This window comes from Helobdella robusta (assembly GCF_000326865.2).
Source record: "Helobdella robusta unplaced genomic scaffold HELROscaffold_6, whole genome shotgun sequence".
Lineage (NCBI taxonomy): Eukaryota > Metazoa > Annelida > Clitellata > Rhynchobdellida > Glossiphoniidae > Helobdella > Helobdella robusta.
In genome coordinates this window covers 553,520-569,207 of record NW_008705330.1, presented here as the reverse complement: position 1 = coordinate 569,207, position 15,688 = coordinate 553,520, and the positions used below count along the sequence as shown (strand labels likewise).

Genomic DNA, 15,688 nt, shown 5'->3' with positions numbered 1-15,688 from the left:
TAATTTGTATCTTTTTAATTTTTTCAAAGTAACTTTTTTATAGGGTGTTCATTTTTGACAGTTTGAATAGAGTTGGCATTTGTATAGTCATTTTTATTTGATGAGAGTGAGTTGTCCTTATCCCATTAATGGTTATATAATCATTATATGATGAGTGTTGCAGCTATTATTGGCAATATAAATTGATGTAATAGACAGGTTTTTGGCAAAATAGTTTATTTCAAATAATATAATATATCACAAAATATGTTTTAAAAAATGTGGTCTCGAAATAGTGCTTTAAACTAGAACAGATAATAATAGCAAATAATGAAGCTAAACTAAAAATCTCACTTTGATTTTTGACCCAGGCCACTTCTTGCTGTTTGCCCGTGTGAACTTCATGCCACAAACTCTACATTCAAACCGGCTTCCCGTGTTCAAGGCATTGTGTCTGTTATAGGAGCTTCTGTGGTTGTACACTTTGCCGCATGTACTGGAAGCGTATATTTTTTTTTGTATCGGCATGATGCTGAACCCAGGAATCCACTCTCAAAACTGTGTATTGCACATTTTTGGTTTCGCTTGTTTTCTGCAATAATTTATCTAATGTGAAAAACATTTAGGCAATGCTTGCTTGAATGTTGTTGTCAATTTTCAACTCAATTGAGTAAAATTTTTAGTGGCTAAATTTTATGAACGGAAATATTACTGAAGTAATATTAAAAATTCAAGTATGAAATTATATAATACTACTAATTTTTTTATTGAATATATATTGTTTTCTAAAAAATTTTAAATCTAATCATTATCAGCCAAAATCACTTCTATAAATTTTATAATGTAACTTTATTAAAATTTTAATTCATCTTGACTATTTTACAAATGAACTTTACAATTTTTTTTTATGTTCCCTATTACAGTAATCAGCCTTGCGCCAAAAACCGTATGAATTCATCCGCCAGCCAGGCAATTTGAAATCAAAGGTAGGATGCAATCAGGCAACCATGCAAGGAACAAGTTACGTAATCAATACTGATCACTAATTAACAGTCTTTAAAAGCTTTTGAGGGTTTGTAAAATCTTGTTGCTTCTTTTATTACTTGATAGACATGTGTCAAACTTTTTGAAATACATAAAAAAAGTTTAAAAAAATTTAAAAAAAAACAAAAAAAAACCTTACACAAAAATACAGTTTTTATGAAATAATAGTTTTTCAAAAACTATTAAATCAACTTTGTTTCACGTAGTCCTCTGATATTTGACGGTTATTTTCACTTTTGTTCAATTACATTAAAAAATTGGTTCTGAAGCATTAACCGGATCTCAACCAAATCTCAAAACAATTGAAATTAGGTTGTGTCCCAAAGTTCCAACTTACTGAATTTAGCTTTTTTGAAACCCCATAATAATTTTTAGAAGAATGCTATTTTGCAAGTTTAATAATGGCCAATTAAAACTTCGTATTTATTTTAATTTGGTGAACCGTTCATTTCTGCTTAGGTATGTGCGTTCATTTAAGATGCTATGTTTGACAGCAAAAAATGAAAGTATTAAAAAATTCATGAATGACGATTAGTTATATTAATAATACAAGACAAGAAAACACGCAGCAACAATGCATGTTGTAGGAATTATATTCCTGAGCAATCAAACAAGCCGCAAAATGGAACTTTTCTATTGAAATGCACCGAACTTATTCAACAAAATGATAACATATAAATTTGTTTATAAAACCAGTTAATGAAAAATTTAAACATTGAACAAGAAAGCTTTTTAAACCGACAGATGAACATGTTTGTAGCAACGTTAATAATTTATGACAAACAACAAACGTCACTTGAGTAGCCATCCATTTCGACTTGGCTATCAAACACATGATAGTACTTGTTTTCAACATTTTCAATTACATTTTCAACTTAACAACATCTTTAACTTCAATAACATCACCATAAACAAAATTTTTTATGATAACGTCAATAGTAGCACCAATAGTATCAATAATGATATTAATATTAATAACATTAATAATATTAATAACAAAAAAATAATATACAACGATATATTTTTAATGACGTCAGCAACGGATTTAAACGAACAGAAAAGATTAATTCTGCAAAACGATATGACGAAAACGAAAGCAGTAATTCGGTAAACATGACAAATAAATCAAGAAACTCACGCCACATTGCTGGTCACGTGGACTATCAAGAAGCGAGTTCCCCAATAATTGTTGATCAAGTTGGGGTCAAAAAGTTAAAACACAGTTTCGATAAATCCTGTGACTCAACTTTTTCACAACACCAAGAGTATTCAAAGTTGTAGAATTGAGGAATGCTAACACAACACAAACAAAAAAACGAAAAGCGTGGTCGCGGGAGGAGTACAAAGAAGTCACGTGGCCATACACATATGCAAAATTCAAAAGAATGACCAAGACTGACTTTTGTTGTGGGAACGTAACCCAACAAATCGGCCTAACATTACAGCAAACAGTCTTGCAAATGCAAGAGGAAATATTGTATACAACAGATGGCTCACACAAATTGAGATTGATAACATTTCCAATAAAGTTAGAAGAAAACCAGAACCTAATCATATATCATCACAGGTCTTACAAAAACTGATGAATGTAGAGAAATTTTTGCTTAAAAAGCACAAAATGGAGAAAACTGATGTTTCTGTTGACGAAACACAAAAAATACATTTAAAAATGCCTGAGATGCAGATTTTTAACAATGAACAACGTTGAAGGTTTAAAAACAAATATAAACCTCCAAAAGTATCAGATGAACTATTCCAGCTTAACAATAAATCTCTTGATAGCATCAGAAAAATCAAACAATTAAATTTCACAGACTTAAATCAGTTGATATACCCTGCTGCAAAACTATTTGCAGGCGAAATTGATCTGAAGCAACCACGGAAAATTCTACTTCATAAAAGACCAAAATGGAAGACGCGAATTAAAAATAAAAATTTTGAAGTAAAATATTTTAAATTAAATAAATATAACCTTCGTAAAAAAACATCAATTTCGAGAGAGTTGAAAAAAGGTGTGGCAAATCAAAACCCTACACTGTAAAGCTGGTAGCATAAAAAACGATATGACATCAACCAAAAATTTCACAGAGTTAGCGATAAATATCATTAAGATGAAACTACAAGTTAAAGCATAGAGTCGGAAAAAATTCACTGAACGGTGTGACCATTATCACCAAAACAAACGGTTCAAAAAAAACACAAGGACTAAATGAAAAACAAACCCCAATCACTGAATCTCTCTCTAAAAAAGATATTAAAGTGTTCTGGGAAAACATTTTAGAAAACGACAACTGTCACAACAATGACGCTGTTAAATTAAACAGGGAACCAATAAATTACTGCCATCAACAGCCTCAAAGTTGAAACGATTATTCAGTTGAGAAAATAGAAACTTAAAAATTTTTTTTAAATCTTGCTAACTGGAAGGCTCTTTGTACAGAGCGTTAACAAAAGTTCATAATAATCCAGTTACCCTATTGAAATGGTTTACTTTCTGACCTATCTATTTTCAAAAAGCAAGGTTTTTAAAAACCCTAAGAATTAGCGTCTGATTATTTGCCTCCCAACTATGTACAAGTTGCTAACCGCTTTAATCACTGGTATATTGTACACTCATTTTAAGGAAAACAGCATTTTACTCCTAAAACACTAAAGATGTAGAAGATCAACTAGAGGGTGCAAAGATTAACTTTTCGTAGACAAAGCGGGGATAAAAGATGCAAAAAAATAGAAAAACACAATTTCAGTGTGGCCTGGATCGACTACTAAAAGGTCTTTGATAGTGTTTTCTCTTGTTGGATCATATCATTACTAAAAAAATACCAAATTAACCCAACTGTCGCCCTTTTTCTTCAATGTGCTAAGGAAGAATGAAACACAAAAGTGCAACGCTTTCAGGAAAAAAGATATATCAAAATTAAATGAATAGCTATAAAAAAACCTATTCTCCAAGGTGAATCATTATCACTTACTGTCGTGTACAGCTCTAATACCTCTAACAACAATGCCAAACAAAGATTATCTTGGTTATGTAGTTAGCAAAAAACAAATGTGTTATGCATGGATGAACTGAAATTAAATGCGAAAAATTATAATATAGTTTGCGACGAACTCATTCATTCATTCATTCATTCATTCATTCATTCATTCATTCATTCATTCATTCATTCATTCATTCATTCATTCATTCATTCATTAACTAATTTGTACGCTCAGTTCTTTATTCATTCAAAAACTTGCTCATTTCATTCTGTTCCATTCTATTTCATTCAAGCTGTTTCATTCAATATGAGTGCATTCATTTATTCATTCATTCAATCAATCAATCCATCACTCAATCACTCATTCAGTACATCCAGCCATCCATCCAGTCTATTTTATTTGTCACATTTTTATTTTTACACATCAACAATCCTAAACAGCAGTGAAAATATATTCAAAAATATAGAATTACACACACACACCACACACACACACATACACACAATCTCTGTAAACAAACACACATACAGGACAAATAATATTATATTATAAATATAACATAATATAGTAAATAAACAATTTTTTATTTCTTTTTGCGTGCATGTAAGTGTGTGTGTGTGCACGTGTGTGCGTGTGTGCACATATGTGTGTGTGTGTGTGTGTATAATTAACTGAATATGAAATAAATAGGAATATAGTCTAAACGAACAAATAAATAAACAAATAACCGAATGAATGAAAAAATGAAAAAAATTAAAAAAATGAACGAACGGAGTCAATGATAAATGAGTAAACAACTAAACTAAATGGAACTGACCAGAAACGTTGAATTGGTGAGTTGATGCAGGAGTGAAGGAACGGATGAATGAGATGAAGAATGTGATGATGATGATATGCATATAAAGTTTGGATAAGATAAATGCGATAAAGTTACCACCAGGAAAGGAAAACGTTTTAAGCGGTATCGGCATTAAACTGGATGACGTCACCGAGATACGAAATCTTGAACAAGAGAAGGTTTACAAATATCTTGGATTTGACTAAAGTGACGGTATAGAACATAGGAAAATGAAAGAAAAATAATAAAAGAATACCACCGTCGTATTAGATTCACCGTCACAGCATTCAGCTCAGTGCTAAAAATAAGATGCAAGCCATTAACAGCCTGACCGTGCCATTGCCGCAATACAGTTTTGGAATAGTTAACGGAAGAAACAATGAAATTTAGCTATTGGATAGAAAGACTAAAAAACTGCTAACTAAATACGGTTTTTTGTTCCCAAAAACTGATGTTAATCAGTATATAACCAGAAAAAATGGGTGTCGTAGACTAGTTAAACTCAAAACCATATCTAAATGTATTATTACAAACCTCAGTGAACACATTTTCCAAAGCATGAATAAATACACAAAAATAATTTTAATGCACAAAAAGAGAAGAGAAGTACTCTTGGATAAACGAAAGCGTAAAAATTAAAGCGAAATATATGTCAATAGATAAAAACCACAACTCTCAACAACTTAAATCCTGACTCAATTTGGCAATGAACTATAAAAAAAAAATTTTACTCATTGAACCCGATTAAATTCAAACAATTATTACATGAAATCTGGGAACATACACAAAGCCACTGAATTTACTAACCACATCCAAAACTATATAACCAACAACGACGCAGAAACATTCACAAACAGCAAACGTGAAATTTAACAAAAATCATTGTAAAAACAGAAATCAAAATTTTATACTTTTTTTTATCAAAAATAATTTTGGTGGTGACATCAACCAGTCATTAAATTTTATCTCACCGATATAAGTTTTTCTCGTTTTTAATGAACATCCGTCAACAACCATTTTCAGAACTTTTTAAAAAATACATTTGAAGGGGCATCTACGCAAACAATCGTTTGGAAGCCATACTGATTTCTTTTCATTTTTTTTTTTTTTGAAAATTTATTTATTCAAAAATTTTTATTTAATTTTGAAGATGCGAAAATTTGTTGGTAAGAATTAGACAACAGGATATATTTTTACAGGATTTTATTTACACTTTGCATTTACTTACAAAAAGATAACATTCATTTATTTCAGCTGTTTTCAAATGCTTTTTTAGCGCCATCGATCTTATTGATATGCCAAATCCAGATGATCCAGAGATCCGAATTATACTGTTTAAATTGCAAAAGTTTTATCAATAAGCATTTCTTGTTGAAATTTAACAATTCGGGTAACCAACTAAAGACTAATTAAAATATAAAAATGATTTTTAATTACGTTTTAATTTAATTAATTAAAGAAAATAAGAGTAAAAAGGCAAATTTGGCTTTTTAAAGAACATTATAAAAGAAAACAATTTAATTTTATAGCAATTTGAAATAATATAACATATAATCACAAAGATTTACAATCTTTTAAAAATTGGACATAGTTGGGAAAATGTTACCAGTCACATATAATATTTTTTCTAATATACTGGTATCAAAAGAACAAACCTATGACATAATTCTGTCTCATACAACTCTGATAATAGGTAGGGCGTACAGTATAACATTCATTTATTTGAGCTGTCTTCAAAAGCTTTTTTAACGCCATCGATCTTATTGATATTCCAAATCCAGATGAAATATCACCCTACTCAGAGATCCGAATTATACTATCTAAACTGCAAAAGTTTTATCATTGAGCAACCCTTGATGAAATTTAACATTCGGGTAACCAACTAAAGATTAATTAAAATAAAAAAAATGATTAATACAACTCTAATAATAAAAATAATTGAAATTCAAAAATAGAAAAAAGTAGAATAACAAAATATCATTTCAATTTTGGACATCGCATTCTATCCAGGTGTCGCTTCTTGCTGTATGCCCGTGTAAAGATCCTGCCACAAAGTTCACATTCAAACTGGCTTCACTTGTGCGAGGACTTGTGCCAGTAATACGAGCTTCTCTTGTACATTTTGCCACAAACACTGCAAGCATATATTTTGTTGGTGTACTGGCTTGATGCTGAACTCGAATATTCATTATTCCTACCTTCAACGTTGGTTCCTTCTGTTCTGCTGGATTTTTTTTCTTCGTGTGGAACCAACTGAGCCCCTTGCGGTTCATAATCATATATCAGAGTTGCATCATTATCATATGATGAGGAAGCAATCGATATCTTCGGATCTTCTGTGCGGGTTGTGGAAGCAGCTGGTTCGATCTCATGACGGGAATCCACTGTTAGACAACCGCTCAGAACAGTATATTGCACTTTTTTGGTTTTTTGCAATAATTTGTCTATTGTGAAAGACATTATCACTCATTAACCTCAAAAAAATTGTTATTCCGTTAAATTAAATATATAATTAATAATACTCTTAAACTCTCAGTCAATGAGGAAACGTCAGAAAATTCTAATTTTTCTGAGCTCAAAGTAAACTACGTTAATTTTTTTGGAAAGTGTAAAATAACTTTTTTACAATTCTTTTATTCATCCCTACCGACTAAGCAACCGAATTCTCTTTGATCTTCTCTTTCCGAGTTCTCCAATTTCCATCAAACATCATATGTTATCGATCTTTAACCAAATTAGGTCAATTAATTAGAGAATGAAGAAAGTATTCCGTTAAGTATTTAGTTAAGTATTTTGAACAAAAAATTATTAATAAACAGTTATCTGATTGTTAACGATGCCATCATCATGTTTAGTTGTCTTGTTAAATTTGTGTTCATGCTGTTGATTTTCAAATGGTTGGACCCACTTTGGACAACTGTTGCAAAATTAGTGCAACATAATTCTACATCAACTCAATAGCTAATAAGGACAGCAAAGTTTACAAACATTAACCATTTTGCATATTAAACATCTGATGAAATATACATTTAAATAAAAAATGTGTATGTTCTATGTGTTTCGAACAGACAGTTTTCGAACCATGCCATCGCGTAATAGCAGCGGAGCTAAACATACACTTCTTCCGACTAAAACTAACTCGGTGACAATTTATCGAATTTTTCAATCATCACAGATTGAAAAATATCTGCAGGACTTTTCATAAATTATTTGAACAAATTCAACAAAAAATTATTTTAAATAAAATATTTACATAATTAATTAAATTTTTAATTGCTGGCTTGATAAAATCATTTTCGCTTAATTCACTGGTAAAAAACCATTTTGGATTTTTTAATTCTCAAACAAATTAGTAAAATTAACAGGAAATGTTAAATATTACCGGTTAAAGTTCCTTATAATAAAGACATTATTAAACTCATCATCAATTAATCATTATCATCTACTGATCAATATTAGCCGATCATTATCAGGTGATCATCCTCATCAACTAAGCATCATCATCAACTAGTCTGTTTCTTTGTTTTTTATAAATAAATTTATTACTCACACAACAGATTTTTTAAAATGATTTTGTTATAATAGGAATGAAAAAATTAACTAAAAATTAATGATAATTTAAATAGTAAAACGTTAAATAATTTAATATAAATAATATATAAAAATAAGTGTTTATCACAGGAATAGTAATTTTTAAAACTAGATATCTATTTAATAAGACACGTTTTTGGCAAAATAGTTTTATTTCAAATAATAAATTTTGTGTATCGCAAAGTATGTTTTTGAAATAATGTGGTCACGAATTAGCGCTTAAAACTAAAACAACAAAAATAGCAAATAAAGAAGCTGAGTAGAAAATCTCAATTTGATTTTTGGCATCGCTTTCCATCCAGGTGTCGCTTCTTGCTGTTTGCCCATGTGAACTTCATGCCACAAACTCCACATTCAAACTTCTTTTGTACAAGACCGTGTGTCTGTAAAATGAATTTTTGTGGTTGTACACTTTGCCGCATGTACTGCAAGCGTATATTTTGTTTGCGTACTGGCATGATGCCGAACCCGAATTTTCATTATTTCCATCTTCAACGTTGGTTTTTTCTGTCCTGCTGTAGTTTTTTTTCCTGTGGAATCATCTGAGCATCTTGCGGTTCGTATTCGTGTATCAGAGTTGCATCAGCATTATATGATGAGAAATCGGTCGATAGGTCAGCAGTGCGGGATGTTGGGACAGATGGTTTGATCTCATGACGGGAATCCAGTCTATGACAACCGCTCAGAATTGTGTATTGCACGTTTTTGTTTCGCTTGTTTTCTGCAATAATTAATTATTGTGAAAGACATTATCACTTATCGATCTTAAAAAATAATTGTTATTTCCAAGCAAAACTGTTAAATTAAATATATAATTAATAATATTCTGAAACTCTCAGTCATTGAGGAAACGTAAAAAAATTTCTAATTTTTCTGAACTGAATGTTAACTAAGTGAACAACTTTTTCAGAAAGCGTAAAATAGCTTTATTACAATTCTTGTTTTCATCCCAACCTGCTAAACAACCAAATGCTCTTTGATCTTCTCTTTCCGAGTTCTTCAATTTACATCAATCATCATATGTTACCGATCTTCGAATAAATTAGGTTAATCAATTAGAAAATGAAGAAAATGTTCTGTTAAGTATTTGGTTAAGTATTCTGAACAAAAAAATGATTAATAAACAGTTATCTGATTGTTAACGATGCCATGTTACCTTGTTAAATTTGTGTTCATTGCTTTGGATTTTCAAATAGCTAAACCCACTTCGGACAACTGTTGAAAAGTTGTTGCAACATAATTCTACATCAGCTCAATTGCTTTTATAAACAGCACAGTTTATAGACATTAACCGTTTTGTAGATTGAACATCAGATGGAAACAGTTAATAAAATAAATAAATAAATTATGTGTATATTCTTTGTGTTTCGAACAAAAAGTATTCGAACCATGTCACCGACTAAAGCTAATTTGGTGACTATTTTTCGAATTGTTTACTCAATTTCTAAAAATTGAAAAAACTTTTTCAAATTATTTGAATCTATTCAAATAAAACTTATTATTACAATTAAATTATTAAAAAATTTTAATTGATCTCTTTTCTCACCCGGCCAAAAAAAATTTGGTATTCTTTGATTTTCATCAAACAAATTAGAAAAATTAACAGAAACATAACTCTCGTTAATTGTTTTAAAGACATTTATAAACTCATCAACTGATCATCATGATCATTATTTACTAATCATTATCATTAACTGATCATTGGTCATCATCCACTGATCTCATCATCAATAAGTCATCATCACCTAAACATCATTATCAACTTATCATAATCGTTCACAATTCGTTTATTTATCAAACCAGTAAAGATTTGACCTGGAGACCTGGAAGATTAAAAATCTTGTTTCGGCCACTAGTTCAGAGTATATGAAAAAATTGGAAAATAATATATCATATATAATATAAATATAATTCTGATTATGTCAAAAATTATAACAGAAAACCTTTAGATTGAAATTCAATAAAAAAAATAACACAAAAATAAAAGGAAAAGAAAAGAACGACTTTGGATTTAATACATAAACATAAGATAACACCAAAATAATAACACTTATTATCTTGCAGTTGAAAAAAATTGCATGAAATCAAATTTATGACCGAATTTTTGAAATGATAAAAACTGTTTGATTCTTTAATAATATTAGGTAATGTGTTCCACAGACGCATTGAAACAATTAGAACAGAATTAATAATAAAAATTGTTCTTGGTTTGGGAAAATAAAAAGTTGGACTGTTTCTAAAATAATTTTGTATAGAATTAATAAAACTTTTAAAATATTCACTAAGATAAGGACAATAATTTAATTTATAAAGTTAAAAAAACATAATGTGTATAATATATGTATATGTAATATACCAAATGTTTGAGGATTTATAATAAATACTTATACGATCAAATTTTTTTAAATTAAATAAAATTCTAACAAAAAAAATTGATTTAATTTCAAAATATGCAAATGAGAGTTTAGACTGTTACCCCAGATTGAAACACAATAAATAAAATATGGAAGAGCTAATGTATTATATAAAGAGTACAAAATAAAATTAGGAAATCTTAACTTAAGACGATAAATAATACCTATATTGTTTGATGCTTTACTAGATATATGATTAATATGATCTAGCCATGACAGAACCATCAATAACAAGATCCAAAAATTTTATAGAATCAACACGATTGATACATATATCGTTAATAAGAATGGTGGAATCCAGTAAACGACCAAACAAAATATTGCCAGTTTTTGTTAAATAAAGTCTTAAATTATTCAAAGACACCCAGTCATATATTTTCTTTAGTTCATTATTTACAGTCAAGATAAGATTGTTAAAGTCTAGATCAGAGTGGAGAAGGGTTGTGTCGTCAGTGAAAAGAATAAACCTTAAAACGTTGGATGAGTTGACAAAATCGTTAATGAAAATATTGAAAAGTAAAGAACCAAGAATTGAACTTTGAGGCCTACCGCGATTTAAAGGAAGAGAGCTGGACACAGTTTGGTTTATTTGGACATATTGAGAACGATTACTTAAATAACATCAAAACCATTCATGAGCAGGACCTCTAATGCCATAACGCTTGAGTTTATCTATTAGTATCCTATAATCAATAAAGTCAAATGCCTTGGTTAGATCCAGAAAAATGCCTATGGAATATTTTTTTGATTCAATGGCATTAGAAACAAAAGTGATCAGATCGGAAATAGCAAATTTGGTAGATAACTTAGGACGGAAACCATACTAACTAGTAGTTAAGATGTTATTGGACTAAAGAAATAGAGACAGTCTTTTAAAGATATTTCTTTCAATAACTTTTGATAAACTTGAGGTCAAAGAAATAGGGCGATAATTATTGACTTCCTGTTTATTACCAGATTTGAATAAAGGAATTACCTTAGATAATTTAAGGCAGTTAGGAAAAATAGAGTTAGAAAATGAAAGGTTAATTAGATGCACAAGAGGAATAATAATGTTTGTCATTGTCTTCTTTAGTAAGGAGTTTAGTAAGGAGAAATATGGTCACTATTAGAATTATTTAAATTATTTTTGATATCAATTGACAAGACAAATGATTTAAATACATGTGGATTCATATATTTATTATAATTATAAGTTTTAATACGATGTATTACATGAAGAATTTATATCACACAAAGATGAAAAATGCTTATTAAAATGATTACATAATGATAACTCATCATTAGTAACAACATCTTCAACCTTTAAGGAGTAATTTAAATTTGACCGAGATAATCCCAGGCATGATTTTAATAAGTTCCAGGTTTGTTTGCTTGTTAAATTGATTATGAAAGTATGACAGTTCTGTAGTTTTACAAAGATGAGTAAATAAATTTTCATATTTAATGTATTTTAAATGGTCAGAAAGAGAACGAGTTTTTATAGACTTTTTGTAAAGATTATTTTTAGTTCTAGAAGATTTTAACAAATCGGTATAGACTTTTTGTAGAGATTACTTTTAGTTCTAGAAGATTTTAACAAATCGGTAGTGATCCATGGCTGCTTGAAAATTTGACGTGATTTAGTAAACGGACATTATTGTGCAATAGCATTAATAAAAATGGTAATAAAGTATACAAAGGCAGTATTAGTGTCAGTAATATTTAAGAGAAAGCTACAGTCAAAATTATGTAGAAAGCAGTTTAACTTAGATAACTTAGATAGATTTTTTGCTTTGAGGTTACGCGATAAAGTAGACTTAGAAGCTGTTTTAGAAGAATTATTAAGTTGAAAGGAAGTAAAAATAGGGAAATGATCAGAAATATCGGAGTATAAAACGGCAGATTTGTATGAATTATGATTATCAGTAAAAATGTTATCAATAACAGAAGATGACGATGAAGTAACACGGGTGGGCAAACATATTAATGGATTTAAATTATACGAAAACATTAAATTTTTGAAAGCATAACTACAGTTTATTTTAGAAAGATTATTATTAAAATCCCCTAGTATATATACGTGCTTTTTATAAGAAAAATTCAATTTTGAAAACAAATAATTCAAGTCGTCAAGAAATAATTGTAAGTTAGAATTAGGTGGTCTATAAATTACGTAAATAAAATAGTTTAAATCATAATCTACACAAATTTCAATAACAAGTGATTCAAAGTACAAAGATCTGATATTGATGTCATCACGATTATTATATCTTAAAGACTGGTGGATAAAAATGCCAACGCCGCCACCAGCTCTATTGCTACGATTTTTGCATATAAAATTAAAGTTAGGTAAATTAATTAAATGATAATTATAATCAGTTAACCATGTTTCAGTAACACAAATGATTGAAAAAAATATTGTTATATAAATATAATAGGCTGTTAAGTTCAGTCATTTTGTTTATCAAACTTCTTGCATTGAAATGTAACATAAATAATGAGTTTACATTATTTACATAAATTATAATTTTTTCAGGTAAAAGAAAAGGTGATTGATTATTTAAAGAATTAAAAAAATTAACGTCTGGATCATCGCCGACTGACCATTATCATTAACTGATTTGCTATCATCATCATCATTATTATCAGTTGATAGATTTATTTAATAAATTAGAGTTTAATTTCAATTTTCAAACTTCAAGTTTTCAATCTTTCTTTCAAACAGATATTTGTATGGCGAGAGATATTTTAACACAAAATGCAAGATGCAGTTAATTACAGTAGGAACGTGGCAGCAATTGAAGCTGCTAGAGCGTCGCGGAGAGACTATTTGTTGACAAATTTTTTCCAGGTCAGCGATTAACCTAGGATTTTTGCATGAGGAAAATTAAGCAATGTTCGAACATATCAGTTATAGGCATTTCACAGAGTTTTACCCAGAAACTTCAAGATATCATACAATTACTCTCCTCAAAATGTGTGCTGTTCCTAACCGTGCAATTTTTGCACCTCCACCACATCAGGTTTTTCTGGAATGTCTTCTTAATTTTTCTTCAACTCTATATCTGCTACTTTCGTTGCTTAAATTACCATAAGTATTGTTTTAGATGTTACTCCCACATTCTTAAAATCTCAACTTCTAAATCTTGGTATTTTAAATTTTTTTCATTCTTCTTTGCTATGAAATTTCTATCATTTGGTTCTGAAATCTCAATCAAGAAGCATCTTTTTGTATTCTTATTCCAATATACTAGATTTTCTCGTCCCGTTATTATTGTTATGATTGTTATTATTAATACATTAACGTCCCACGACAACTTTTTCTGGTTTGTGTTCGTAGTATTTTCGGTCACTCTTTATTTAATTTCTTTACACATTTTCCTGTGTGTATTGCTTTGCTTGCTACTTTGTTGTTCAGGTTGAGATATTCAGTTGGCGATTGCTCAGAACAACCAGCTATGATGTGTCCAATATAGTCTTCTGTTTTATGACACATGTCAACTTTATGACATATTCTGCATGAAACATCTGCAACATCTTCTTTTAAATATAGTTTTGGTATTTTAAATTCTGCTTTCGAATGATGAAAGTTAATAATTGTTTATAGCTTTTTAGTTTTTTGGTCATTTTTTTAAGTTTCTGGTTTCAACTAATTTAAAATACCAAAACTATATGCCAAAACTGAAACTACAATACCATTGTTAGCCATTATTTTTTTATTACTTTCTAATTGGGTTTTTAGTGTTTTTTTAATTCTTTGATTCTTATTTCTATTATTTTTTTAAAAATTTCACTGTTTTCTTCCATTTCAAGGTATTTATAAACTTCACTTGCTTTAATAATTTTGATTTTTCTTTTACCTGAGAGTACGATCTGAGAATATCTCTCTAATTGTTTTTTCCACCCATCAACTGCAATGTTGCAAACTTATCAATACCAAATTTCAGTCTGATGTCATTGCTAAACTGTTCAACAAAATTTACATTTTGTGTCATACTTTCATAATCTGAAGTGAATAATTTTAGGCCATCCATATAAAATTCACTGTTATTAATTAAACTAAAAAATGGCATAGGGTCATGTAAAACAACAAAGGTGAGCATCTCCTAAGAATATTCATTTTGTTATTCTAATTATTTTTAAACAAATGCATGAAATAAATAAAATAAAAAATATATATAAATAAAAAATAGAAAAATTTAAATAGAAAAATAAATTAAAAAAATTAAAAATAAAATAAAAAAAATTAAATTATTTACGTCAACCTGAAAAGTCGATCTTTAGCCAAGCATATTAATTAGACTGTAATTTTGGCTTCCTGCAACAATGCGCCAACGATACCCTACCGAAACATCCCGATCCAGTGATATGGCTCCAAGATCATATTTATTTAATATTATATATATTTTTTTCTTTTTATGATTTGCCAGGTTTACTATAACCTAAACTGTTAATTTGATCATTTATTAATATTTAATATTTCATCATAATAGTTTATATCTTTCAGATATTCTATTAAAGAAAAAATATTTTCTTATGATTTTAATTAATCAATTAGATCGTCTGCAACAGAAAGCAACATTCTTTTTATTTCAGTTTTATCGCATTTAAATATTTGTTTTATGGTTAATTAACTATTACAATATTGACAGGTTGGAATTTCTGTTTTATTTAATATATATACAGTAAATCTATCCCATTTTTCTGTCTTTTAACTAGATCACATTACTTCTACATTGTTGGGGTTGCACAGGTTCTCTCTCAAAACTGCAATCATGCGTCAGTCTTTTTAGTCGCTAGGATTTTCAATCCGACAATACTATCCCACCAGATCGTCGCAGCGTGTGTTGGCGAACGT

The 15,688-nt window shown here is 29.1% G+C and overlaps 1 protein-coding gene across 1 annotated transcript in view; it reads right to left on the bottom strand.

Annotated features, from left to right (window-relative positions):
• Window positions 1–315: 315 nt before the first annotated feature.
• The window catches only part of HELRODRAFT_68975 (hypothetical protein), a gene marked incomplete at both ends in the record, with an annotated part of 41,927 nt that continues 26,554 nt past the window's right edge, over window positions 316–15,688 (bottom strand). Inside the window, one exon of the mRNA XM_009028989.1 lies at window positions 316–511. Coding sequence (XP_009027237.1) covers window positions 316–511 — 196 coding nt within the window. The remainder of the gene's footprint in view (window positions 512–15,688) is intronic.